The 27,003-nt window shown below is 37.5% G+C and overlaps 4 protein-coding genes across 11 annotated transcripts; all 4 read right to left on the bottom strand.

Annotated features, from left to right (window-relative positions):
- Window positions 1-664: 664 nt before the first annotated feature.
- LOC113725788 (ATPase GET3B) lies at window positions 665-7,406 on the bottom strand. Of its 5 annotated transcripts, none has more exons than XR_011838922.1 (14): window positions 7,035-7,377; window positions 5,794-6,005; window positions 5,621-5,683; window positions 5,388-5,498; window positions 4,861-4,935; window positions 4,709-4,777; window positions 4,556-4,621; window positions 4,185-4,262; window positions 4,004-4,102; window positions 3,499-3,633; window positions 2,578-2,731; window positions 1,695-2,094; window positions 1,218-1,477; window positions 665-1,081 (listed from the first exon to the last, which is right to left on the bottom strand). XR_011838922.1 is itself a non-coding variant. In XM_027249147.2 (12 exons), exons 1-11 carry the CDS (start codon window positions 7,177-7,179, stop codon window positions 2,594-2,596), a joined length of 1,191 nt encoding a protein of 396 aa, XP_027104948.2. In that variant the 5' UTR covers window positions 7,180-7,406; the 3' UTR covers window positions 1,629-2,094; window positions 2,578-2,593. The 5 variants fall into 5 exon arrangements, 2 of the variants coding, with proteins under 2 accessions (XP_027104948.2, XP_027104950.2); XR_011838921.1 differs by having other exon boundaries at window positions 665-1,097; XR_011838920.1 differs by having other exon boundaries at window positions 665-1,477.
- A 481-nt stretch (window positions 7,407-7,887) lies between these two features.
- On the bottom strand, window positions 7,888-10,694 carry LOC140035007 (uncharacterized). 2 transcript variants are annotated; one of them, XM_072074206.1, is made up of 3 exons: window positions 10,176-10,632; window positions 9,685-9,844; window positions 7,888-8,664 (listed from the first exon to the last, which is right to left on the bottom strand). In XM_072074206.1, exons 2-3 carry the CDS (start codon window positions 9,686-9,688, stop codon window positions 8,156-8,158), a joined length of 513 nt encoding a protein of 170 aa, XP_071930307.1. In that variant the 5' UTR covers window positions 9,689-9,844; window positions 10,176-10,632; the 3' UTR covers window positions 7,888-8,155. The 2 variants fall into 2 exon arrangements, with proteins under 2 accessions (XP_071930307.1, XP_071930306.1); XM_072074205.1 differs by lacking the exon at window positions 9,685-9,844 and having other exon boundaries at window positions 10,176-10,694.
- Window positions 10,695-10,853: 159 nt separating this feature from the next.
- Window positions 10,854-18,847, bottom strand: LOC113725789 (N6-adenosine-methyltransferase non-catalytic subunit MTB-like). 2 transcript variants are annotated; one of them, XM_072074203.1, is made up of 8 exons: window positions 18,603-18,847; window positions 18,195-18,283; window positions 14,215-16,927; window positions 13,685-13,768; window positions 13,374-13,478; window positions 13,088-13,196; window positions 12,234-12,385; window positions 10,854-11,380 (listed from the first exon to the last, which is right to left on the bottom strand). In XM_072074203.1, the coding sequence occupies exons 3-8, from the start codon at window positions 16,876-16,878 to the stop codon at window positions 10,934-10,936; spliced, it is 3,561 nt and encodes a 1,186-aa protein (XP_071930304.1). In that variant the 5' UTR covers window positions 16,879-16,927; window positions 18,195-18,283; window positions 18,603-18,847; the 3' UTR covers window positions 10,854-10,933. The 2 variants fall into 2 exon arrangements, with proteins under 2 accessions (XP_071930304.1, XP_071930305.1); XM_072074204.1 differs by lacking the exon at window positions 18,195-18,283.
- A 995-nt stretch (window positions 18,848-19,842) lies between these two features.
- On the bottom strand, window positions 19,843-23,726 carry LOC113725790 (lysM domain receptor-like kinase 3). Of its 2 annotated transcripts, none has more exons than XM_072074208.1 (2): window positions 21,694-23,726; window positions 19,843-21,591 (listed from the first exon to the last, which is right to left on the bottom strand). In XM_072074208.1, the coding sequence occupies exon 1, from the start codon at window positions 23,101-23,103 to the stop codon at window positions 21,787-21,789; it is 1,317 nt and encodes a 438-aa protein (XP_071930309.1). In that variant the 5' UTR covers window positions 23,104-23,726; the 3' UTR covers window positions 19,843-21,591; window positions 21,694-21,786. The 2 variants fall into 2 exon arrangements, with proteins under 2 accessions (XP_071930309.1, XP_071930308.1); XM_072074207.1 differs by having other exon boundaries at window positions 19,843-20,902; window positions 20,988-23,726.
- Window positions 23,727-27,003: the final 3,277 nt, after the last annotated feature.

Raw genomic sequence — 27,003 nt, forward strand, 5'->3', positions numbered from 1 at the left:
ATTATACATATATATACACACATGCTTATACATATATATTATATTTTTAAAATATTTAAAAATAAAAATTTGTGGGGCTTTTGCCTCCACTAGATGGACATAAAACATCTTGCCCAACACTTTCGCCTTTTAAAACACTGGTTCCAAGTATGTAAATTTCAAATTGTATAACATAAAGACTAAGTTGACGTTTGGATTGCGAGTTTTTGTGATATTTTTTTTATATATTCCTTCAATACATTTCTTAATTATTATTTTACATCACATACATCATTTTTTTTTTTTTTTTTTTTGCAGAAACTCTCAAGTACTCCAATCCAAACTGGACCAAGATGCAGGAGCACGTAGAGCTTTGTCTAGTACTAACTTTTTCTCTTCTCTATTATTCGAGATACCTTTTCATTAGCTTGCTTCCTAGTCTTAATCTTACCTTTCCAACAGAAATCGAGCACAAGCAATAACTGGACATGGTGGACAGTGCAAATGCAGATTAAGAGTTTTAGGTGCCATTTTTTTCTTTTAAGTCATCATTAAAATCCAAAACATTAAACCTATCCGAAAGGGCTGTTTAATCCACAACCGATATACATGAATCTTATAAGAGAATATGAGAGCATATATATATATATATATATATATATATATATATTATGGGAATATGAAAAGCTAAAACCACTACATGCTAACTCTCATAAGTAACACATAGACGGACTAAACATTTGAATCAAGTGTCAATGGAATTTATACATATAGAAACGTAGAAGCAAAGGTTGTAACTAAACACATGGATGTTCCATGAAAACGCATATATATGCTGGAAGGTGATCATTCTACCCGCCGCGGGGGGAGGGGAGGGGAGGGGAGGGGAGGGGGTGTTTGGTGCTGCTCCGGGGAAACGAGGTGATCCGGATATCTCTCCTCTGACTAAATACATCAAAGGATAGCGATCAGCAGCAAAAATCTTTAATTTCTGATGTTGCTTTTGGAAAGGTCCAAAACTTGGAACCACCACATTAAAAGAAACAGCTGCCGCCTCTGTGCCTTCCTCATCGATGGAACATCTCCTTCAGCTCCATGGGTTCTTCCATGAATGGAAACTTCATCAAGGGTATACGAGAACTTGAATTTTGGCATACATTTTTCTAGGAGATTTTGCAAACCATCTTTCTTGTATGGGGAGGATAATTTGCATAGAAAATTTCTTCTTGTGGTCTTACCTGCTTTGTTGATATGGGATTTCTAGGACTTCGATGTCAAAGAAGGAATTGTACGCATTTGATCCTGAGCTAGTCACCAAGTGAAGCACAGTGAAGTTCCCATTGAGAAGGAAAAATGACCTCTTCTGACTGTGTTTAGGATCAAATTTGTTTTTCCATGGTCCTTCTACATAAAGTGCACTTTAGGGTTAGGAGGTCGCGATGAACAGCACCTTGAATTGGGCCATCGATCTTGAACGCATCCCTTCCATTTGAATTAGCTGTTTTTGAAAATATTTTATTATAACAGCGTAAAAACTTTTACTATAAATATTTTTTGATATATTATATGAATAAAATATTTTTTGAATTATTTTTATTTGTATATTACTGTAACATTATATTTAAAAAAACTTATTTTTGAAAAATAGGTCAATCCAAACTGACGTGCTGTGTTAGTAGTAGTATATATTAAAAAGATCAATTCTCTTTTCTGACCTCAAGAGTTTGCTAAAGAAGAGTATCTCCGAGGACTAATCACAATCTTGTACTGTACAATTAAAGCACCATCTATCTTGTAGGAAGCACAACTTTGATGGTCTCAACATAAACGTTCTCTTGAACGTTGCAGTTGTGTGACATGCATGGTTCTCTTTTATTGTGAAATTCTCTCCTTTGTTGCAAAACTGTGTAGGCTATTTCCGAAGTTTTTCATTGCAGCCATTTTGCTGTCACTTTCACTGTGTCTATCATGCTTGTAAATCAGCTCACAGGAGCATGAAGCCTTTGAGATGATTGTATCAGTTAATCTCAATCCAAAAATGGCCAATTTGAAGATTCAAAAGTTCAGCAGAGCCAGGATATCCATAATAATCCAAGATTGGATTGGTTGCAATACCTGCTTTAACGAATGAAAGAAACACAAATGCACGCAATATTATTCCCCAAGAAGTCAGAAAATAAAGCTCCAAAATATGTGCTGCTTCGCGTGGATTGATCAGATATTGCAATAACATCAGTTACAGTAAATGGCCCAGCAAAACTTGAAGATTCCAAAAAGTGGATCTTTTCTTAATCATGAAACAATGTATCCATACTATGTGACAACATCCTCCGATGGAAAATGAGAGCAAAAGGTAATGTCAAAAGCAAGACTACTTTTCCTTGGGACAAAAAAAAAAAAAAGGAAACACAGAGAAACTGTGGGACCTTGAGCAGACTTATGGGGAAAAAAAGGCTGCCAATGCAAGACAGGAAGAAAATAGCAATCCAACCATGGGATGAGCAGAAAGCCAAAAACAGTTGGGCAACTATTCGGAGTAATTCATTTTCTGTATCAATGGAAAGTGCTATGTGAATTAAAAAAATGAAAAGGTTTTACCAATTAGCTGGCAGAATCATTTCCAGACAATATCCCCCAGAAATTGAAGAGCTGGAACACCTCTGATTTCTACATCCACCAAGGGAGCTTGTATCACCATCAAGCTGGAAAGTTCTGGATCACTTTGAATCATGTTGAGAGAACGCATTTGGTCCTACCATACATTAATGAGCTATTAACTCCTGACTATCAGAGAGGAAGAGAACTAAGCTACACAGAAACCTATGAAGACTTGCATGGTCCAAAAGAAACCATTAAAGAAATTATTACACTGGAAGGAAGGTTGTCCTACATACTACACTTTTGCCAGCCACCCTGTTCTCAACTACTTACGATAACATTTTATGAAGCCAGAAACTACTTTGAGGTATACTTTTTTGCTTTTTGACGTCTTCTGTAAAATTATTTTAAGCTGAAAAATGTTGATTTTGAAAACATATTTTGGCTTCAAAACTCTTTAATTAAAAGCATGATTTCAATTTTCAAAACACGGTTTTTAATAAATGCTATACCATGCTCAGCTTTTGAAAAACCAAAGCTAATAAGTAGCTGCCGAGAGTCCACTGCATAATTCACATTCTAACAATTCTAGAAAAGGAAACCCCGAAAATTTGCCAAGGATAAAAGTTGAATATAATATGTTCATAATAGCAAGTATTCAACTTGGCCTAAATAATCAAGTAGGCTAAAAAGAGTTCCAGCCACAAAATGAGTGCAAGTCACAGAAACAAGTCCCTCTGCTTTGCTATTACACAATCGCATAACATGAATTATGACTGATGGAAATACAAAAGCTTAGAAAGAATTTCCACTTCTCTCTTCCCTTCTTTGTCACATAAATTATGCTAAACATCAGTAGAAATCAAAATTTGTTTAAGAATATTGCAAGTACCATTTGAAAGACTTGTAGTCCAGGCATACCTTCCTTTTCATTGCACAGAATTTGCAGTCTGATGCAGAGGGTGGAATAACTTGGTTAACAATGAGCCTCTTAACAGGTACGCTTTCCTTCTTTAAAGAAGCACACAATCTTGATGATTCACTAATTGCCATCACCTATTTTACAATAAAAGAAATGAACAATATATAACCAAATTAATTGATAAATGAATTAGAATGTGATTGCCATACAACCCATGAATATTCTCTCATAAGAATTCCTCAGTAATTCCAAAATGAAAAGGACTCAACATAATCAAGTGAGTTGTTCAAGGCTCTTGAATCAGAAAATAAGAAGTATATCAACCAACACAAGGTAAAAGGTACAGGGACATTATAAAAAGCATGGACCATGAGAGAAAAGATTCTTCTAAGGACAAGATAATGCAGGTCAAAATACAAAACCATAAATTCATATTCAACAATATGTGACTTCGACTAGCTAAGGTAACCAAGTTTAGGCATAACTAATTTTTTAGGCCAATACCGTTGGTATTGTTACTATAACAAACTCCGTTGAGCTTGTATCACGGAAAAGCTCCCTCACTTTAATCATTCTCTCCCTCAGTCGCTCTAATTTGTCAGCCTACATGAGAGAGCAATAACCAATGTTAGCACTTCATCTTCGCAATAGAACGTAAGTAGTTTCTAAACAATGGCAGGCTTACAGCATCTTCACGATGGCTGTCTTCTTGGCCAAACACTGACTTTATTGCCGAAGTAGCTGAAGCTATTTTTTGTCTTAACTGTAAGGAATTGATATAAGAAGAACAAAGCAGATATAAGCACTACAAGTATACACAAGAAGATATCTTTGACTCCGTAGATGAGCACTACAAGCAACATAGCTATTCAGAATTTCACAAACACAAGCTATCATCAATAAAAAATTTTCAGCTTGTCCTCAAAATAATATTTGGCACAAAGAAAATTCAAGCTTCTTTTTACCTGGTTATATATAAACTTGATGGTTATCCATATTGACTGACTTGCCATTTCAATCCAGACGTTATTATGTGAACATTAAAAACATATATACCTTCAATATCTTTCCTATTGATGCATCCAAGAAGTCGGGCAAGGACAAAAGCCGCAATGTATGACCCTACAAAGAACATTGATGTATTACAAGGCATTAGTTTGAATTAGTATCTCTATAAAGAATAAAATAAGAGACCTTTTAGTCACTCACTGTTGGAGCAGTATCAAACACAATGCGGGTAAACATATTATATTCTTGTGATTCGAGGAATTGCATAACCTGTAAATGAGTTACGTAGTAAGTGAAGTCTCGGACTCTAAAAAGGCATAAGCTGAAATACAACTTCAAACTCTAAAACATGCCTTAGAAATTGCAATAGCCTCATCGAGACCTGGAGGAGGTGTGTCCAACAACTCTCCCAGCTTTAACTCCCCAAGCTAGACAAGTACAAAAACGGGAAGATCATGACGAGAATCAAATTACCTAGCTCATTTAATGCACAAGAAGTTGAGCTATAAATCAATAACTCAACACTCACATGAGGAAAGACAGCCAGTGATATACTAGTTAATCAAACATGGAAACATATACACAGTGATTTAAGTATGCAGGTTTTTTTTTTTGGGGAAGGAAATTGACAATAAAGTAATTACAATGGAAGCATAAAATCTAATTCGTGCACATAATCCAAGGCAATAACGTTAGCATCTATGCAGTAATCCAGTCGTAACTCTATGCTACTAACTGCAAATTTGAACATCACAGACTATATATTAGTGTTATCAATTGCAAGACTACTATAATCAGTTGACTACTACAGTAGATTTCAACAATTTACTCCGAAAATAGTATCTACTAAAAGTGAAGGCCCCTATATAAAGAGTCTTACCTGGTCTGCAAGGACTCCAAGGCCCATACCATCCATGAAGTCCTTAATTCCAGTTCCCCCACTTTTCTGACCAGCACTACGAAATTCTTCCCTAGCTTTTTCAGGATTTATCTGTTGCAGCACAAACGTTTAAACTCAAATGAATACATATTCCATTCATGAAGATAAAATAACATACATGTCGGCTATGGAATATAGAAACCATTAGATGTAAAATTTCTTATTCCCCACACCTCAAGGGCAAATAATGGAGAATAAGGTCCTTCCACAGGTATTAGTGTCCCTCCTGTCAAATCCTGGGAACAAGCGAGAACACCGTTTCAAACTTGCTATGTAAGTTCTACTTTGAAAATGACATCAATAAACAGATTCCACTAGTCAAAGTGAAGAAAACTGAATTTTAAACCTGGGCAAAAGAATCACTTAAAGAGTGTGCAGGATCAGTTGAAACTACAAGAGTGGGATGACCATTATTGGCAAATTTTACTGCAAGTGATGCTGCGCAACTTGTTTTCCCAACTCCTCCCTTTCCACCTAACATATAATATTTACGCTGTGTTCCTGAAACCATTTCATCAAACCCAGAGGCAGCTTCTGCAGGAGCAGCCACTGATCTTACTGCATGGAAATAGCATCAAAGAAAGACAGTGTCAGCACATTATGCATCACGCAACAATCCACAAGGTAGGATGTTTCTTCGAATGTGCATATAGCATCTCTGAATCACTAAGGCTCATGTAGCAACATGTAGAAGTCCACTTTAAAGTATAACAAGCAACACCAGATAGAAGGTTATATGCTGATCTGTTTTTGACTATTCAAAGAATGCTTCCCAAAAGAAAAGGAAGCACAAGTAGCTATATGAGTTTATGATCCAGTAGAACTCGGTGTGAAGGATGAAATAAATCAAGTGTGTATACAGCTCTATATCTAAGCCCATTAAAAGTTTCTGGGCATCAAGCAATGCCAAGATCAAATAAGCATGTTCTGCTCATGCAGTTCTCTTCTCTATGAAAATTAAATGCAAAAACTTGTAAAAACCAAACAACAGAAGATAACAGTAGTCAATTAACAGTGAACCAGCATACAGGCTTTGCTAAAACTGTTCTTAGACATTTGGTACTCCGTTTGCCGTAATTAAATAGTACTTTAGCTCCACATATTAAGCCCATATTTCCTTTTCAGACTTGGACTTTTTCTGATTGTTCCAGGAAATCACTAAAACGCCAGCAAACTGTACGTATATCACTACATAGAATAAGAAAGTCTCAACCATGTTTTTATCAAGCATTCCCCGTTCGATATCAACTCATTATTACATGTAATTAATATTATATGCTAATTAGTTAACGTCAATAATCAAGTGTGAAAAGCGTTTACCTAAAAATCGTTATTTGGTCATAGCGAAGTGCTATTAACTGGGGCATATAAATAAAAATGCCAGTTTTCTTTCAATCAATAGCTCGAATGATGGTGCTTAGAGCGTTCTGTTCACTAAAACTAAACGTTCTAACAAATGAATTGCAAACACGAACATGTGCAATCATGAAAAATGGAATTCCATAAAAGAACTTAACTTTTCAGATAACAATACCCAAAACTGATAAAATAAAACAGAGTATATTTGATGAAGTTAAAAATTTTTACCAACAAGAGATTTCCTAGGCTGGTTTCTTGTGCTGGGAAAAGAAACAAATCCGGAACTGAAGCTTGGGTTAAATTTCAAAAGATAAAGAGGGGAACTGAGGGATTTGAGCGAGTGAGGATAGGAACCCACTACTTTTGTTGCCATATTGAGAATTTGGGAGTGAAAGAAAGAGTGAATTCAAGCAGGCTTTAGAAGTTCCGAAGAAACACAGACGGATTAATCGTAGTTATCTCTTTGCTTCTACGTGCAAGAAATTGAAAAGAAACAGGAATTTGTTTTTGTCTTTTGTTTTTTCTTTGTCCTAGGCAAAAGTCTGTTCGAGACTTCTGGTTCTGGTAGTAGGTCTCCAAGGTTTCCACTTATTACGCTTGAGACACCCTCTGCCCCAAAAAATTACAATCTGGTCCCATTTTGATTGAGGTTCTACCGTTTGAGTCCGTTGTTGTTCAACCATTAAAAATCTGTGGCTGAATGTGTCTAAAAGTTTCTAATAAGTATACTAAAAGGTTATTTATACCTAAAAGTTTTTTGAGGGTGGCTTGCTCTTCTTGTGAGTTTTCATAACTTTTTTATTTTTTAAATTTGTGAACAAATAAATCTTATGTACACTGACAGACAGACAGTATGTACACTATCACGATTAGATATATAATATATGAACAAAATTTGAATTTTAATTGTGTGGAAATGTCGACGCAAATCGAAGAGAGGAAACTAGCAAATTAAGCGTACTCTTTTAGAAATCAACTGGGGAAAAAATTGAGTTCAGGGCAAGTGAGGAAGTTTCAAAAGTGTCCCTGAAGTTGTTTTGCGGTTATATTACATAATTTTCCTTATTTGAGAACTGACAACTTCCCTGAAGCGTACTTAATTTTTCATTTCACCAGTTGGAATTCCCTGTAACTGCGGGGAGCAATAAATGGTTCGACAGCGATGACTAACGGGAATACATCTATTAGGACACGGCTGCAAATAATCTCTAGTAATCTGTCAATCAGACAGTTCTCAAGAAGAAAACTTCAACACTATGGTGTTAACACCTGTATCTCTATTGCCTATCTGTTTCGAAAAGATATCTTTACTGTCATAATCCCGACATGCAAACCATGAAACTCCTCCTTCAGACATCAAGTTTCTCCTTTCCAGCCATATCTTCAAGTGTCAGATTTAAGGTATCAGCAGACCCTTTTTTCACTTCCTCGCCTCGAGCAGCTAGGAATTCCTCTATGCTCCCAGGTTCTCCAAACCAGCCCAGCCGATCAGCAATCAGGTGTACATTATTACAGCCACCACATCTCGCCAACACAACACCTTTTTCATAAGAGGCACGAGAACATGTCTTTACCGATCTGGTATCACAAACTTTGCATGTGAAAATCATTGCAAGATCATGTGTTTCGGATGTTTTCAGGTTCGACTTCACCCTGTGTCTTATGGAGTCTTCATTGGAAACAGGACTTGAAATGGCATCACTGGAGCTGGAATCTGAGTTCAAGTTGCAGCTCTCTTTAGCTAAACTGTCTTCAACAGATCGATTGTGGTCTTCTACAATTGTCCGAAGTCCCCTTTCGCAAAGTCCATCTCTTTGGAAGAACGAATTTGCTGCAGGGATAACTTGGGAGAGGGATTCTGCAGCAGTAATCAACAATAACCAAGACAGAAATAAACATGACGCAGAAGAAATTGAATTCCACGAGAAAAACTCAGGCGAACTCTTGGATAATAAAAATTCACAAGCAATGCATACAGATTCGTGGGGAATGCAATATGCTCTGCTTAACTCTGTAACCTCGCAAACCATAGAAACATTGGCAAGCTCACTACCAGATCAAGGCACAAAATACTGAGTCCAGTATCAAATCGGCCCCAAATTTAACTTTTGCCAATCCTCCTTTGCTTGTGAAAGATAAACATTCAGGCACCAACACATAAAGATGCCAAGCATCTTTCACATCTGAACCAAAAGTGCAAGTAACAGGACAGCTTTATTCACCCCTTTAAACAATTCATTTACTTGATTTTCTTAAACGATGTCATGCAGCAACAAAATTTTCACTTAAACTTGATAATATAAGAACTACCAAAACCTCTTAACTGAGTTTACCACCCCCTTTTTCCCTCAAATTTTCGTTGGTTTACTAGCTAATTTCTATTTCCAAGATAAAAAAATCTCAAATTTCTGATCTTCCGTGAAATGAATCCAGGGAAGGTATTTCTATGATGAACTAAGAGTACTTGTATTATGTTTGAAAGTTGAGAAGTCAAAGATCGTAGACAACATACAAGCCGTCGAGTCACCATTGCCTTTCTTTCAATGACAATACTGAATGAGAAACTAAGTGGAAGATTGCTCCATCATGCTTTCTACTAGCATCATTATGCCAGCATGGTGGAAAACTAGAAAGCGTATATTTCCTTTCTCATTTACATTCCATCCTCTACCCTATTAGACAATTAAAACAAAGGAGATGCATAACCTTCCTGCATAAAGAAAGCATTGCTTTATCCAAGATGAAGACACTCAAATCGCACCTTATCTTTTGTAGTACTTACTAGCCAACTCAAGCTTGAATTCAGAACTTGAGATGAACCACAAAACTGTTTAAGACACAATGGATAGTCTTTTTAAGTAGAGCAATTTTGACCTACCCATGCAATCACCAACCAGGTATAGAACAATTCAATAACTTCACTTATCTCCGACTCAAATCAGCCAACCCCACCCCAGAACTCTATCTACACTTCTGTCAGAAAAACAATCAAGTGCAAGTCCTTTACAGTAGTAGCAATCACTTAGTCCACCACGCTTCTGACAAGAAAAAGCAAAAAAAAAAATCAAATTGTCGACAACCACTCAGAATAAAAAAAGAAATGCCGCAACTCCTGAAGAGTTAAATAGTTTATGGCAAATTTAAATCAGTAGCATCACCATCTATTAACGCCAAGAGGAGAAAAAAAAAAAGTGGCAGGTCCAAGATTTCAGACTGTTAAGTTAGCTATTAAAGCTCTAATTGCTGAGTAGTCACCATATCTAGGGCAAGCATATGACTGAAATCGAAAAACAGATATATACATATAATAATAGTAATCTCAAAAAAAAAAAAAAGAGATAGAGAAGGAAGTGGGGTGTTGCTTGTTACCTTTAAGAGAGGAAGAGGAGGTACGAGGCTGTTTCGAGAGAAGAAGCGACAGGAATCGGCGAGCCGCCATTTTCTTTTTCTGGGCGACTTTTTGTTGGTTTCCAAGTTCGATTCCCAACTTTACTAAGAAAACCAAAGCAAAGTTCCAGAATCTGACTTCTCCTCCAAGTTTAGGTTGATTAATTGTCGCTCGTAGCCGCCCGGGCGTCAATTCGATTTCTTTAAGAGAGGGCTGTTTGTCATCTTTAACAGAAAGTTTGTACCCAGATTTTCCCCTTTTCCTTTTGTTCAAGATTTGAACCAATATAACCTCACGATCAAGCGCCCAATGTCCCTATGATTAACTCTTAATATCGCTATAAAGTGTGGCCACTGACTAATGCCCCTATCATTCATTTATTTTGCAGTCAACGATGAATCGAATCAAGAAAAAGAAGAACCATATAAATTCTTTAGTCATGCCACTGCGGTTCTTGGTTTAGTTAATGCCAGTGTGACTACAATTTACTGGTGCAGAATCGAGTAAACGCAGGTAAACCGCTCACAACGAACATAAGTTTGCTTTATAGTTCCTAATGGAGAATGATTGCAGATTATCTTCACAAGGTTTTGGTGCTAAAACCAATGGCCGCCACACCCAATTTTGAAGGAAGAAAGTTGCAGAAGAAAGACGAGGGATGGGGGAATTTTCATGCCTTTTATGGAGTGGAATACAAAAAATACAAGAAATGCAAAATTAATTGGTACAATGCGTTTTACTACAACAAATTCATTGATCTTTGTGACTCGTAGTCTAAAAACTCTGCATTACTCTGACCAAATGATGCATTATACCCATACATATCGAATATTCTATCATCGGGGGCCATAAGTCCACCCTCTCTTCCTTTAAAGCCCTCCATTGGTGAACCCCAGGGAGCTGGGGTCGAGATATTGGAGCTAGAAGCTTCTTGGTTCATATTCTGTGCATTATGATTTTGTGGGGAATTTCCAGCGGGCCTCTTGTTCGAGGAATTGCCTGTTGTCAGAGAGATTGATGAAGATTGCTGCTGCAGTTGCTGCTGATTCTTCATTGGCGACTTTGGACGCAATGCTTCTATCTCAGGAGTTGTCTGAACGAGGTGCGGTGCCTCTGGAGGAGGGTTTCTTCCTCCCCCACCCAGCCAAACTTTCCCATCCTTGTCACCAAAACTCCTACAATATGCCTGAAAATATTCCAATTCTCTTGTCAGGACAGGCACGAATTCCAATAAAGTCCACTGGAAAAATGACGCTGAAATACAACTAAGCTGACCCAAAAAACATATCATTCTCCTTAACTTTCTCGTTTCCAGATTAAAACAAGGAATAAGAAGAAGGTGGGCATGCAGCTATTTTGATGCTTCGGTACCCTAATGAGAGAACCATTATCCAGCATTGGCCATCATTTATGCAACAGTAAGATTGAGGCTGCAGTTATTACTACTATTCAAGTTAACTTAAAAAAAGGGTTAAAAAGAGGGCAAAAAAATGTCATCTCGCAATCTTATCCCTACTAAGCTTCATCCAAGGATAATTAGTCCTATGTCATGCAGTGAACTTCAAAAGAACCACATTGGCCATTTTGTTGTGTCCGTAAAGCTGAGTCTCCTACATATGATTACTAATCCCTTTGCATGAATGAACCAACAACGTCCTGTAAAGGGACTAACGAGCCAGACTTGAGAAGATTGTCTAGAACTGCCTAACCTGCTACAACGTGGCCAGCTTTGCTACTACTTTGGTTACAAGAACTTTTCAGAAGCCAACAAAACATTACATAGCAGAAAAATACTTACTAGCCATATTAACTTGTCAGTTCAGACACACTTCTCATAAAACCAAAATACTTGTGAAAAAAAAAAAAATCACTGCAAGTTGCGGATATGCAACTGCCTTTCCAACAACCCCCCCCCCCCAAAAAAAAAACCAACCCCTGCTCCTTTCTCTCCTGTTTTCCTTTGAAGATATAGCAAGCAAATGACAATAAATCCAAATCCAAATAAAAAATCAATGAAACAAAAAGCTTCAACCGCATACCTCGGCATTGAAGTTTGATGAGGATACTCCTTTACCAACAGTTAACCAGCCAGCCCTGATATTATGATCTTCCCCGAAGAGCTCAAGTCTTCTCCGGCCAAGAGCAAAATGTTCAATTATCCTATACATGTCTTCAGGTTTTGCAGTAGATCCTACAATATATATAAGACTCTATAGGTTTACTGCTGCACAAGATTGCATAAACAATAGCTCATTCTACAAATGTCTGCCGAATATAATGCAATATAGTAGTCCATTCTCCAATATTCTACCAAATGTATTGCAGTAAAATAATCAATACTTTTATTATGATCATGAGAAAAAGGTAGTTCAACTGCTTTGGGAAATCCTACTATTATATGTTTGTGGTCATGTATATTACAGTATATTTTGATATATGTCCGTCTTTGTTCAATAGTGCAGTTTAATGTGCACACAATTTTTCATCACTTTGATTAGCAAACTGAAGAGAGGAGAAAAGGAGTGAATCAAGGGTATAACTGAAACAAAGCATGGAAAGATGGGGAAGGTAAGGCGTATGTGGATAGGAACGAGAAGGCAGCATGGGAATTTCCATCTTGTTAGATGTAACAGGAAAACCTAGAGCATTTATAATAAGCTTCAAAGCCCTTATAGCAGTTACAAGATTGCCTCTTCCTCCCATTTGTCTGCTTTTATCTACGTTTATGACAAATATTGCCAAAACAACCAGGAGAAACCTAAAAATTCATAGAATCAAAAGGATGTAGGAGTGGAGAGAACATGGTGCGCTCATAAGTTTCACATCCCATGGGAAGAAGACAAGCTTTGCCAACATAAGACAAGCCTAGGCATTTGGATCACAAACTACATACCATAAGGAGGCTCCTCAGCAATTATTACGTCAGTGTCAATGTTGGCATGGATTATATGACCATCAGTACTGCGACGTACGGTCCCTTTTATGCCCATTAAGCAATGTTCCTTCATTGTGGCAACAAAGCAGCACAGGGATCAGCAAAACAAGGACGTGGTATTAGGAAAAAAATAAAAATAAATAAAAAATAAAAAGAGCAAAATATGGGCATTTGTGATTGCACTCCACAACGGGATATTTGCTTTCAGAGAAGTAATATAGAGCATACAAAGTTTCTCACGAACCTTTGAGCGCTGGAATAAAGTATGCGAATCATGGCGCAGTCCAGGAGTTGCATTTGTTTTGTTCGTCTTCACCCAACATATATCTTCACACCTTCTAAATCCCCACTGCATGGAGTTTATAATGAAATAATATGCAGAAAAAAGTTAACACTCTTCAAATGATCTTAAACTACCGCCAAACCAAAAAAAAAAAAGTTAAAACAAAAAATTGAAAGACCAAGGATGATCTAAATAAATACAATATCGAACACCAATACAAAGATGAGGCAGCTGCTAACCACACACTGTTTCTCTCAAACATCTCACTATACCTTCTTCAAACACTGTCGACCTTGCTCAAGCCCAACACCATCACCAACCCAAAGAAAAATAAAAGAAGGTGTATCTGCTATTGCCTGAAAGTGAAGAAAGCCAATCACTTAAATCATCAAGTTCCAGAAAGCATTAAGCTAAACTGCAGAGTAGATACTTCAGGATCAGAAATACATTACTAGGAAGTGCTTTTGAATGTCAGCAGAAGCAACCAACAATGACGACTAAAACTTTTGAAGTATTAAGCCCAATTATAAGAATTCGTAACTATAGAAACATAAATACCAACATGCATAATTTACTAGCATGTAGCAAATAACCTTTGTGTGCATATATGGGTCTATCACTGACCGTACATCACCCGACCAGCCAGTTTTAATTCAAATTATGAGCAGATAGAATCATAATTTTTTCCAGGCTTGAGGAAATAAAAAGTCTAGCACAAAGATCATACCTAAGTAAAACAAACAACCTCCTTTTCTATTTCTTTTCTATATATATTCTTGGTGATAAATAATGCAGTCAGTACCTCAATTTTCAAATTCATTATTTCTTCAAATGTCCAATATTCCATATGATCAGTAACACCAGGAGCTCGATGTACATATTCCTCCCAAGGAGGGTCCACAAGAATGACATCAAACTTTGTACCGAAGAGCTCTGGAGAAAGCACCTGCTCATGCAGGTCGCACTTCAGATAAAGAGGTGGGGAATTCGATTTGGCAACAATCTCGTCCTTCTTTTGTATAAGCTCCCGAAGTTTTGGATAGTCCTCCACAACACTAGTGAGCTCTAACTCCCTGATAAAGTTCTGTGGACGCATACCAGTGTCTACAAAGTTTTGGGAGTAATCATTCTGCTCTCCCCTCGAAGGAGCTTTGCCAGGGGGTCCATTAGTTCTAGGAGGAACCCAACCTCCAGGGGATTTTTCCTGTGATTGTCCACGCCCCATAGGTGCAATAGGGTTAAAGTTTGGTGCAGGTATATTTGGTGGTGCTCCTCTTATAGGACCAGGTTGGCTGAAATACATAGGTGGATTTGGTGGAGTCCCCATATTTGCGGGAAACCTAGGCGCAGAGGGCCCTGGAGGAACAGGTGAGAGAACAGGTGGGACAGCTAGCATGTTCATTTCAACACCTCGAGGACCAGACCAAACAACTGGAGGCTGGAATGGTGGAATAAAGACACCAGGAGAAATTGGAGGACCTGGTGCTGGTGACATGCTAGGAGTTATAGATTGCATCGGTCCAGGTGGTGGCATTCCAAGTGGCCCGAAAGGCGATCCCATCAATGGCATTGGAAGCCCAACCTGTTGACCATCTCTACCCGTTGGTCTACCCCTACCTCCTCGTCCAACTCTATTCCCTTTAACTCCTTGTGGTGCAGATCTCGTAAAGGAAGAGGACTCCTGGTTTCCATGCATCATTTGTGAGCCAACACTAGAACTTTGGCCCCCAGAAGCACGGTTAGACATACCACCCCTCTGGCCTCTTGCTCTTGCAAAGTCATTGTCATCCCTCCATAAATTCTGGTCTTGCCCAGAAAAGCCCCCATCTGTGAATCTATCCTTTGAATCCTCACCAGATTGCATAGATGCATATGAATTCCTAGATCTTTCCTCTCTAGAATAAGCATTCTCCTCACCATTTGGAGCCAATGTATCAGATTGCTGACCCAGTTCATTGCTTCTGGAAAGGAGGGATTTAGATTCCTCCCTTCCATAATCGAATGGTTTGGTTTGGATCTCTATGACATCATAATTCTCATTCGAAATTCCATACTTGGAAGAGGTTTTCACTGCTTCAGTCCTGCTTCCGTCTTTCCTACCACCAGAACGACCTTGAGGCCTATCATGGTCAATCCGACCACGTCTAGGAAAATCCCACTCTCTACCATGATCATAAGCTGTATCAATATCCCTTATTTCCTTTTCAGTGCTATTAGGTTGCCTTCTTTTCCAAGCATCTCTAGAGCCCTCGCGATCCCTGCTCCTGTCACTCCAACTTTCATCTCTTCCTTTAGACCTATCATCTCTATAGTTATCTCTCTCTTGTTCCTTCCTCCTAAAAGAAGTGCTTCGTTCATAATCCATATCAAAGTTGTCTGGTTCATATTGACGTCTTCCACTCCGCTCAGGTGTCCTTGACCGGTTGGAAGTATCTATTTCCCTCCTGTTCTTGTCTCTCATCCATGCATTGCCATCCTCGTCTGCATTTAAAGACCTCTCACGGCTGTCAACAATTTCCCTACCAGCCGGATTTCTTGGGTGTCTATGCTCCTCATTTCTCTCCTTGCTCGACCGCATCGACGAGCTTCCTTTCAGGTCCTCCTCTAAAACATCCAACCTGTCCCTCTTATTCCTTTCAAACTCAGATCTTCTCTCCTCCTTATCCTGAGCTTTAATGCCTTTGTCACCGTCTGAGTCAAATTCTCTGATTTTGCTCTCACTCAGATCAAATTTCATGCTATCACTTCTGTCTCTAACAATTTCAATCCTAGACTCAGTCAGCTTCCCACTTCTTATATCAGATTTTTCAGTGTAGTTTCCATCTTCATCTTTCCAGAAGACATCTGAGTCATCCCACTTTCTCCTTGAGTTTTTCCCATGCTCAGAAGAACCATGACCCTTCTCTCTACTACCTTCCCTTCTTTCAGAAAATCTAGAATCTCTATCTAGCGCCTTTTCAGGGTTACCATCTAACACTGCTTCATCTTTGTCTTTAGTTCTGACCTGGGAGATCTCATGATCTGAGAACTTTGAAGTCAATCTCTTTCTTTCACTGTCATCAACTCGACCATGTTCTCTATATCCACTGTCATACTTGATTTCACCTTCTCCTTCTTCATACCAATTGCTCAGTTTCTCCAATGTGTTGTCCTCTATTTTCTTCTTCATATGCCGAGTACGTGACTCCTTCCTTGTTTCATAGTCATCCTCATCACTATCAGCTCTGCTTGAACCACCTGATCTCTTTCGGCTCTCAGTTCTGTCCCCGGCACTTTTCTTTCTACCACCTCTATCTATTCCCTCAGCATCTTCCAAAGTTCCAGGCTTTCTTGACTTGCTTGACCTGTGCTTTCTCTTATCATCACCTTCCCAGTCATCATCTTCCCTGAACCTGTCCGTCTTTACATCTGGATCAACCTCTATGTCCTTCTTTCCTGAACTTCTTACTCGTTCAGGAGAGCCCATTAGGAAAAGAGACCCTCAGAAGTGAATCCTCCCCAACTGTATCATTAACCTAGAAGCAGCATCTAGAAGAAGTCAAAGAAAACCACATGGAGATTGACAATATTTTTAACCAATGCACAATCTCAATTCTCCGAAAGATCAAAGCAATCTTGGACATGAAATTCATCATTAAAATAGGGATTCAAACATAGTATTTTGCTACAATTTTACAATCTACAACTAATAATCCAAGTAAATCTGCATTTAACGGGCCATGGCACAGCCAGAAAAGTATAGATATACTATGAAGTAGTCCAGAAAAACATTAAAAAAGCACCGCGGCATTATTAACTTCATTGTCCTATTCACATGTCTACACCAGCTTTTGCTTCAACCTCAAACCCAAATGTCTTATTTGTTGGGGGACTTGCGTAAAAGAAACTTTACTTGTGCCATTTGTAGCTTTAACTGTCAAAGAATTTAATTAACATGCGTTTGCAGAAATCATTTGTTAGTGCAGCCGAGCTGATTGAGTGGGTATTACGCATCACAGCCAATAATGATGGTAGCTTTCAAGCAAGCATATATTAAATATTGTTTTTTATTCTAAATTTCTTATCAAACAGCTCTCCTCTTTTTGCATTGTTTTGTTTTGTGGTTTGGATCTATTTTGCATATAAAAAGAAGCAGATTCTTCTAAAGTTGGGCTACTGATGAAGAATTTACTAGCTAAGGTAGTACCTAGTAAGTTCATAATCTTTCATGATGATAGGTATAACTACTATCACAATTATGACTAGTATCTTTCTCATTCATAAGAAGGCACCACAGGATCTGACAAAATTCGGTCAAATTTTTTGAAAACTTAAACACAAAGTAACCTAAGCAAATGAGTCCAGAAAAACATCTAGTTACTTTCACAAAAACTGACACAAATCCACCATAACAACATAAGAATGCAGGAAGTTCATCTGGGAAAATCAAGATACTGATCCCCTTAAAACTTCCTAGATCGTGTAAATTAAAAAGTTTCTCTGAAGTTCATACTCAATGACATCAACAGAAAGACACAACAAAAGAAAGGATTACCCAATAAAAGGCAACAGTTTATAACAGAAACACTAGCAAAAACAGTAGGATGATCTTCTTACTCTTTTACACTATAAATTTCACTAAGGGAGATAGTTATCACGTATTTTGAGCTGTAGGACAGATAAGAACTTGCTAAAAACAAGCTCATACAGTACAAATAGAAGTCTTACAGCAATACTCCAGTCTCAGACCATTACATGAACCGCATAGAAAATAAAAGGAATCGAAAGTTTAAATACCATTACCTCAAGTATTCCATTGAGAAACCCATATCACAGCTCCACCATAAAAAAATTCAAAATTTACCAAAGTAAATGAAATTCACATCAAGTTCCTGAAGAACGAGCAAGATATAAAAGTCCAAGTATTAGAGGAGGCAGTCACAATGCAACCTAGAAATAGGCAACTGATTAATTCAAGAAAGCAAGAAGAAATCAGCCCAATTCCCCAGTAAAAAACAGTTTTCTCTTAAACCCGCCCAACTCAAACAGCATCATTATCCCGTAAAAGTTCAAAAAGCACAACCCCGTTTCCGTTTGGACGAAAGATCAGAATTCATGTAGCCAATTCGATAAATGCATAGACGTACACATAGATGCTGAATAGTTTTGCAGAAAGAATTGAACTTTTAAAACAAAGAGTAATTGAAAAACCTTGATAGCTAAACCACCCGGCTCCGGCGACGTTGGCGTCAGGCGACCTTTTGGCAGTGTCCCTTTACTCGAAGGTAGAAAAGAACAACAACGGAGAAACAGGGCTGAAGAGAAAGGGGTTCGAGTAAGGCAGTTTGAGGAGCTTTAACGGTAGTCGGTGTTTCGGACCTAGGTTTGAGAGACAAGGGCATCGGCGCTAATACAAACATTAGAACCATGGGAAAAATAGAACTAAAAGGATATTACATTATTTCCCCAGATAGATTTTATACTAAATTACGAATTGAAACCTTTACTTTAGTTAAAAGGCATAATTTCAGAAACCTCCCTTGAAATTTTTGTCAATTTCACTGTCATTCCCTAAGATTTTTAAAATTTTATTTACCTACCTTTCAGTCATTTGGGATCGAACACTTACATCACTAATAGGTTAAATGACTCTATTACCTTTATAATTTAGAATAATTACACGTATCTAAGTGAAGGAAAAGAGTTAAATTTTTGCTAAATACATTAAAAATAGAAACAATTAGGTGCATTAAAAATAGAGCCAATATTAGGTGCATCTTTTTAATTTTATACAATTAATCTGTTTACAAATTGAATTAACCATAATTTGAAATGTAAAAAAGAAAATCTAATTTTGGCATCTAAAAAGGGATCTAAGACTAGGCATCCTTTCTCTAATTTATGTACTTGATAAATAAAAGGAATCAAATACAAGAGATTTCAATTGGGTTAATTTTTCTTATAATTGCGGTGATAGCAAGAATCTTTAAGGTATGAAAAAAATTATTTTATTAAATTTTGAAAGTTGTTATTTTTATTACGGACGATGGAATTTTTTTTTATTAACCATGTGTAATGGCCTCATAAGTAAATTAACAAATTAGATCAAATATTTAATCTTACTAGTATAAAAGTTGGGAGGCATTTTTGGCATAAATAAATCATCTCACAGCTGAAATAAATTTTTATCGTTGCTTTTTTTGAATTGAGCTAAATCGTTGCAAGAAAATTGATTTCAACAGAGATTAGTGATATTTTTGAAAGCCCAAGGGAGGACAGTGAAACTATCAGAAATTTTAGGAGAGGGTATTCAAATTATCCCTAGTTCAAATTGAAATGTTATAAAAAGAAAAATATATGGTAAAAGCAAAAATTTATGCGAGCGAGGGCGAACAACAACTCTAGTGCAATGTGATGTTTTACTTTTTGAGTTGAAATGTAAGCAAGTATATTTAAATAAGGGTCTTACTCAGAATTATAATTCCAATGTTACATTGTTACAAGGGAATACAAGGATTTGCTAATCAAATTTAAGCAAAATTTGTCCTCTCGCTTAGTTCAATTACTCTCAAAACATATAAGCCACCTAATTTTTACGTGCATTGAGCGTAATTCACGTCTTCACGTGAGTTAATTTGATTAATGGACCACCTAGCTACCCCTTCAAGGGTTCAAGGAAGCCTTCGCTCTTCATAGCATTTGGACTTCCAACCTCTGGAATTTGTACATCCTTCACTTTCGATCAAATGGGGATCCAAGAAAAAGTAATTCTACTCTCAGCAGGAAGCCATCGTATTCCATAGCATTTGGACTTTCAACATCCAGAACTGAACATCTCTCATTTTCCTTCACATGGGGCTCCAAGAAAAGTACTACTACTTAACACCGACCTTAGAACTTCCAGCCGGGGTTTACCAGTTTGTGAACCAAATCGAATTCACTCTGGTCAAACCCCAATACCACTCCGCATGATTTCTAGATTCATGTCAATCTCAAAGTTTCAGAAGTCTTCTCCTCTCAAGTCTGTTTGTGGATTAGACAGGAAAGAGCACAGACTCTGAACAGCCACCATAGGAAAGAGATGCCGGTATGGAAATAATTTGACTATGCTTTCTGTTTTTCGTGTTAAGCTCTTGAGTCTATAAAATCGAAGGTGGAAAGACGACCCCCCCCCCCCTTTTTCTACTATCAAAACCAGAGCCTACAATTAAAACGTTTGTCAACTTTAATGCATTATTGACTACAGAGCAAATACAGAAACAGACTGCAAATTATTGGTCATAAATGAGGTTCAAGGGTAGGATTGCTTGCAGTCCCCCTCCTTATAAAGCAAAAGAGGGCATGCAGTTTTTTTCCAAGCTGAAGTGCTACCTCCTACTGGCCATTTTCCTTTTCCCATTTTGAGAAATCTTGATCGAATTTGACTGGATATCTACTCCCTCGCTTTTGTTCTCCAAAGTCAATCTGCTGAAATACCTGCTGAGTGCTGGCTGCTGCAGATTTCGTCTAATCTGCAAATTCTTCGAGGTCAAAACTTATTGCTGTAAATTGTTTACACAAGGAAGGTACTGGTTTTATAAGCATCTTTAATCTTACCATCATTATAGCTTCCATTAAGGCATTAACCCCTTGACTTTGACAGAATCGACCATCCGTGGACTATACAATCCATATAATGTGGGACAGTGTTGATACTGACGTAAAATTCTGCTACCTATGGCCACTAATCAGGTCCTGCTTTTACTTCATTATTTAACTCAATTCAGCACTTAAATTTAATGAATTCATATCTTAACATGTTTAAACCATTTAATAATAAAAAATTAAACATCTGAATTAATTAAGTGACACTGAATTTCTTAGGCAAAACTTACTCCCAAAATTAAATGATATGCTATTTACTTATTATTGAATGTGATATGCATTCAAATGTATTAGATTGAATACTTAACAATTCAATAAATTAATGGATTCAAATCTCAGATTTCAATTTTATCAAATGCATCCTAAATCTGAACGAAGCATTATTGTCAGCAAAAAAACAACTGAATTGATCAGCATCACAATTCGACCCACGATAGGAGTGAAATCTCATCAAATTCAAGCCTTCCATTCTCCCGTTGAGTTGAAAACTGCAATTTGCTCATGCCCTAAAAGAAGATGTCTTCTTCCTTGTCCATCAAGCGTATAAGAAACGCAGCTGAACCTCAAAGGAAAAATTAGTAATATTATCAAAATCGAGCAGCTTCTCAGGAAATAACAATTTGTATGTCGTAAAGAATCTATTTACACCAAAACTAACCTATGTTTCTACACCTTAATTCCTCGAAAAACCTATAGCAAATAAAACAAGATATCTTCTCAGTCAAAAAAAAAAAAAAAAGGAGACGTTCAGTCACCGGGGTGCAAGAGACAGCGAAAAGTCGACGGGCAGCCCGCCCATCTTCTCGACCCACGTTTGTGAATCCAAATACAATTGGGATATGCAAACAAAAACCCGACCCATATCCGGCCTCTTATTTGGATCATCCGCAACACATTCCAACGCCAACCTTGTCAATTTTTCCACAACCTCCACCGGATAAGAATCCTTCATCCGCTTATCCACCCACTTCCTCACCCCTCCGCCACCTTCCTCCAGCGCCTCCTTGGCCGCCTCGATCACCGAATCCCTCACGTACCCTCTCATTTCCTCATCAAACCTATACTTCAACGCCTCCTGCCCCGAAAGCAGCTCCAAAATCACCACCCCGAATGCATAAACATCAGACTTTTCGGTAGCCACCCCGGTGTCTCGATACTCCGGCGCCATATACCCTCTAGTCCCCTCTAACTTCATCCGCCCGCTCCCCGATCTTTTGTACTCCATTTTACCCTTACTCTTCGTCGACCCCAGCTTATCGTTGTCCTCGTCATCCCTGTCCATTGTTATCTCCCCGCAGAGCTCGGCCGTCCCGAAATGGCATATTTTTGCATCCAAAGTGGGTGTAATGATAATGCTCGAGGCCTTAATATGGTTGTGGATAAAATTGAAACCCAACCCAGTTGAATGGTGGATGTAATCGAGCCCATGAGCAATGTCACCGGCAATCTTCACGCGGGACAGCCAATCAGAAAGCACTGTAAAATGAGGGTTTTTGGGGTTTCTTAAACAGTCGGCGAGGTTTCCACCTTGGATGTAGTCGTAGACTAGATAAATATAATTCCCAGAAATCGAGGCGCCCTTGAGCCGAACCAAGCTAGAATGGTGGCTCCGGCATATTAATGCTAAGCGGTCGACGAGTTCTGAGACGTTCATGGGGCGGCGAAACTTGCGTTGGATTAATATGACGTTCTGGCCGCGAATAGTGCAGCGCCAGGAGGTGGAGGAGGAGGAAGAGTTGAAGGGTTTTAGCTTGAAGTTGTTGGTTGCGGCGGAGATCTCGGATATGTCGTAGACGTTGGTTCGTTCGGGAAGATTATCGCGGAGTCGGGTTAAGGGAGGATTCCCGGAGCTGGAATTGGAGGTGGTCCGCCATGAATCTCGGTTGTAGAAGCTGGATCCGGTGCTGGGGATGGATTTGTTGTAATTGCTGAGGGACGATGAAGGTTCTGCAAACGAGGAGGAGGAGGATTTGTGGGATGACTTGTTTGATCGCTGAGAAGATGAATTTCTGGGCATGGTGGAGGGCTCGATCACATCCTGGCTTAGTTGCTTCTTCGATTTACACATGAAGAGGAGGAACTAGAGATCAAATATATAGTATGTTTATTGATTCCTATGGTTTTATTATACCTAGTAACAAGGGGGAAGTTTTGCATGGATTTATCTTGAAACTGAGAAAGATGATTGAAGCTTCGAGGTGGAGGAGATGATGATGAGCTGCTGGAGGTGGAGACGGGTCCTAATTGGCTTTACGTATGGGGCGCTGGGGATGGATAATTTGAGCCGGTGAAGGTGATGATTGTTTGATTAGATTACGAGAATTCAAGTTTGTAATCTCTTTCATTTGCCCTCAAGAATTTGGAGATTTTGGAGTTGGATTAGACAGAATTGGGTTAGATTTTGATCATCCAAGACAGAAGGAAGAAGAAAGAAAGGAAACGTAGAAATGTTTTGTGGGGCGAAGGCAGAAAAGGGCGAGAGAGCCGTGCGGGCTAATTTGGTGGTTTTGAGTGAAGTCCTTTTCATGTCAGGGTGTTGGATGTTGGGCGTCCTTCAGACTTGGGGATTTGTTCAAATAAGGTGGGATCAGGTAATTTGACCAGAATGCGGATTGCTGGGACATGGGATTTATTTTATTATCATTCAAATAAGGTTGTCAGTTGATCAGGATTTATGAAGCCTTTTTCATTTCTGGTTTTCTGCACAAAGGTTTTTAAGCGTTCAACTTTTTCGAAAATAATTGTATATAAGTTAAACAGACTTTTTTTTCGTAGAAATAATAATGAAGGCTTTACTGGAATTGATAGCTGAGCTGTTTGTCAAAAAATTTCAGCATGTCATCAGGTCAAACAATAATTCAAATGACAAAACATTTGCAATTGCAGATCTTCGTCTTATTCCTCGTAGAGAAAAATAAGCAAACAAAAAGAAACACTTAACATATGAAAAAAAAAAGGATGAAACTGGGGAATTGTAGCTGTACCAGAAGGAACCCGGTTGTGTCAGCCCAGCTTAGGCTCACCTACAGATTTCTAACTAAAACTGATCACATTATAATTTGCTCTCAAATAAAGAGCAATTACAATTGTCAAAATATGAGTCTAAAAAATAATGTTTATTTTTAGTGGAACGTACCAAAAGTTTGCTCCAACTTACTTATTGTGATGCAGTAGAGATTTTTCTTACTGTATTGTATGGACAAACAACAGTAAATAATTCAAAAACCAAACACATGAGAATTGAGAAATGTAAAACAATGTTAATATAAATGATATATGCTTCACAAAGTTCAAATAACACGCTAATATTATAATTACAGACACGTAAATTTTTTCCACTATTTTTTTTGTCAAACGAGACATCATCATGTAAAAATTTCCATCCTACAAATTCGCAACAAAACTTGTAAGAAATTCGAATGGAAGGCTGTCCAATGCATAGAAACGGCACAGAAATTTAGTACCAAAGATTTACTAAAAAGTGCAAGATTCAATTATGTATTGAAAGGGAACTAAAACATCATAGTTGCAAAATACACATTTTGTATTTAGATTCAAGATAAACCTCGCATATGGAGAATCAAATTTTAGACCTAAATAATGGAAGGCTAAATGAATATCAAGGAGATCAAGCCAAAATAAATTAATACACCGTGGTAACAGGACAAAGAGGCAAAAAAGGAAAAATGATAAAGGCTAAATAAAATACAATTAATGAAAAAAAAAAAACTTAAAGTCCATATTTGATAGAGTGAAGTGGGAAAAAAAAGGAATAAAAATAAAATGGAACATACCACACAGTAGGAGTAGAAGAGATAAAAGATCTATTGTCTATGTTTCCCCTAAAAGAAAGAGATGATAATGAATCATGATTTTTTAACAAGGAAAGAAAAGAAATATTCTTTCTCTTACAAGAAAACACATGCATTCAGTTAATTATAAAAGAAATAAGAAAGGATGTATTGACTGAGTGGAAGGAGGAAAGGTAGAGAAAAATTAAGATGAAGGAAAAAAAATGAGAAAAGCAAAATATTGGATTAAAGATTTAAAATTAATAGAAGAAGAAGTAATAGTATAAATCAGTTGATTGTTGTGTGGTCAATAATAATCACCTAAAAAATAGAAAGAAAACAATTTGAGTATAATTAATTATAAAGAAAAAATTTGAAAGGGAAAAAAGAAAGTTGAAGAAAATATAGGGAGATGAGGATTAAAGACAGAGGCAGAAAAAGAAAGAAGAAAAGAATTGGGAGAAATAATGTTTATAATTTTTGGCTAATCAAAGAAAACAGTGGAGCAAAAATTTAACTAAAAATGGAAACTGATAATTGTCAAAAATATAAACAATACATGTATCAAAAGCATGGGTTGTTGTAGTAACTTAGCTTTCTTCTCATGTGCTTTATACCAGGGGAATTAGGCTGTGTAAGGCACAATCTTGGCCCTCCAAAATACTCTTATTTATGTCCCTATTACTACAAATTTCACATTGTATGGTCCAAAGACTACATCATCAATAAGCTCACATACCATTCCTAATCACATAACAAAGACATAATTGACATAAGTATAGCTTAATAACAGAATTGTCATTTATGTAACTATCAAGTAAATCTAGAAGCAACTATATCTTGGACTATTTTGAGTCCAAACAAAAGGAATAAATGGAGTGAAAAAGAAATGAGAGATGTGCCACTTGTCAATAAAAAGAATACTCCCTCCGTCCCACTTTGATAGTCTTGTATTCCTTTTTTATCTGTCTCAATTTGTAGTCCACTTTCCAATTAAAGAATGTAATTGTATTTTAATTTTTCTAAAATACCCTTATTCAATGTAAGTAGTTGTTACTATAAACCTATCTCAGAGAGTTGATTCTTTTTTTACCATTAATTTAAGTTCCCATAAAGTTGTACAATATTTAATGTGAGGATATTTTAAGAAAATAGCAATCTAAATTTACTTTTCCAACAAAGTTAATTATTTTTTCTTAAACTGTGTGAAAAAAGAAACAAAACTATCAAAATGGGACGGAGGGAGTATTATATGTGGCAAGAAGAGAGACTTTTACAATCCCTCACCCTCTCTTTTTATTATACTCGAGGGATGCAAGGCAGACATGTCTATGTTACAATAATAATCTCACAGTTTTTAAAATAAAACATCTTCTTTAAAAATAAAAAATCTTTTCGAAGCTCTCAAAAGTAATAATTGTACCTTTAGTACTAGGTTTTTAATGCATGTATTTTTCTTCATCCGGCCTCTTTTTTAAAGTTTTAATGGCGGCTGAGAACTGCGAAAATAACCAGTCAAATAAACACGAATGTGTTGGATTGAGCTAACTAGTTTTCAAAGTAGTCCATATGCCGATACCTTAGATAGAGACACTTGAGAAAGAAAACCTTAAAAGAAGGTAAAATCGATTGGAAAGAAAACAGCATTACTTTATTATGAATGTTTGGCAGTCCTATTGAGATACCAAAGTCATGCGATAGTTAGTGGGACTGGCAGAAACCTACCCCCCACCAGAAACTCCACCAAGCAGAAAACCATCAAAATGGCAGAAAACTTTCCCCTAGACAAAAACTGCTCGACTATGGGAGTATTTCTGAGCAATGTCCTACACTTTTTTCAGTACTTTTTGGCTGAGAAAGAGGGCCGAGTACTTGCAATTCCAAAACATAACTTGAAGAAGGAACTGAAATACTTGATGAGAGGCCTTGGCATCTTTGCATTAGCTCTTCTTGTTATTGTGCTCAGTCTTGGTTTTTGTCGGACTTGTACCAGAAACTTTGTCTGCCTCATAATTTGTCAGCCTGACTCATACAGCTATACCAAAGCTGTACGCTTCATTATTAGTCAGTCAGGTAATGGTCCCTCAGATGGACAAAGAACTAAACCAATGGAATTTGGAGAAGATACTGTAGCACGCGGGAGATGACCTTTGCAAAATTTGTAAAGTAAATGGAAC

Source organism: Coffea arabica, chromosome 2c (assembly GCF_036785885.1).
Source record: "Coffea arabica cultivar ET-39 chromosome 2c, Coffea Arabica ET-39 HiFi, whole genome shotgun sequence".
Classification (NCBI taxonomy): domain Eukaryota; kingdom Viridiplantae; phylum Streptophyta; class Magnoliopsida; order Gentianales; family Rubiaceae; genus Coffea; species Coffea arabica.

Bases quoted from the DNA above. Each gene is read 5' to 3' on its own strand.
- LOC113725788 (XM_027249147.2), bottom strand. From the start codon at position 7,179: ATGGCAACAAAAGTAGTGGGTTCCTATCCTCACTCGCTCAAATCCCTC. The intron at 4,778-4,860 runs GCATGTTTTAGA...ACTCATTTACAG, and splicing joins AGGCTATTGCAATTTCTAAG to GTTATGCAATTCCTCGAATC. The intron at 3,634-4,003 runs GTATTGGCCTAA...ATTGTAAAATAG, and splicing joins TTATAGTAACAATACCAACG to GTGATGGCAATTAGTGAATC.
- LOC140035007 (XM_072074205.1), bottom strand. From the start codon at position 10,245: ATGGCGGCTCGCCGATTCCTGTCGCTTCTTCTCTCGAAACAGCCTCGT. The intron at 8,665-10,175 runs GTAACAAGCAAC...TTACTGCTGCAG, and splicing joins CTCCTCTTCCTCTCTTAAAG to AATCCCTCTCCCAAGTTATC.
- LOC113725789 (XM_072074204.1), bottom strand. From the start codon at position 16,878: ATGGGCTCTCCTGAACGAGTAAGAAGTTCAGGAAAGAAGGACATAGAG. The intron at 13,769-14,214 runs GTACTGACTGCA...CTTCACTTTCAG, and splicing joins TAATGAATTTGAAAATTGAG to GCAATAGCAGATACACCTTC. The intron at 13,197-13,373 runs GTTCGTGAGAAA...GCCACAATGAAG, and splicing joins CTTTATTCCAGCGCTCAAAG to GAACATTGCTTAATGGGCAT.
- LOC113725790 (XM_072074208.1), bottom strand. From the start codon at position 23,103: ATGTGTAAATCGAAGAAGCAACTAAGCCAGGATGTGATCGAGCCCTCC.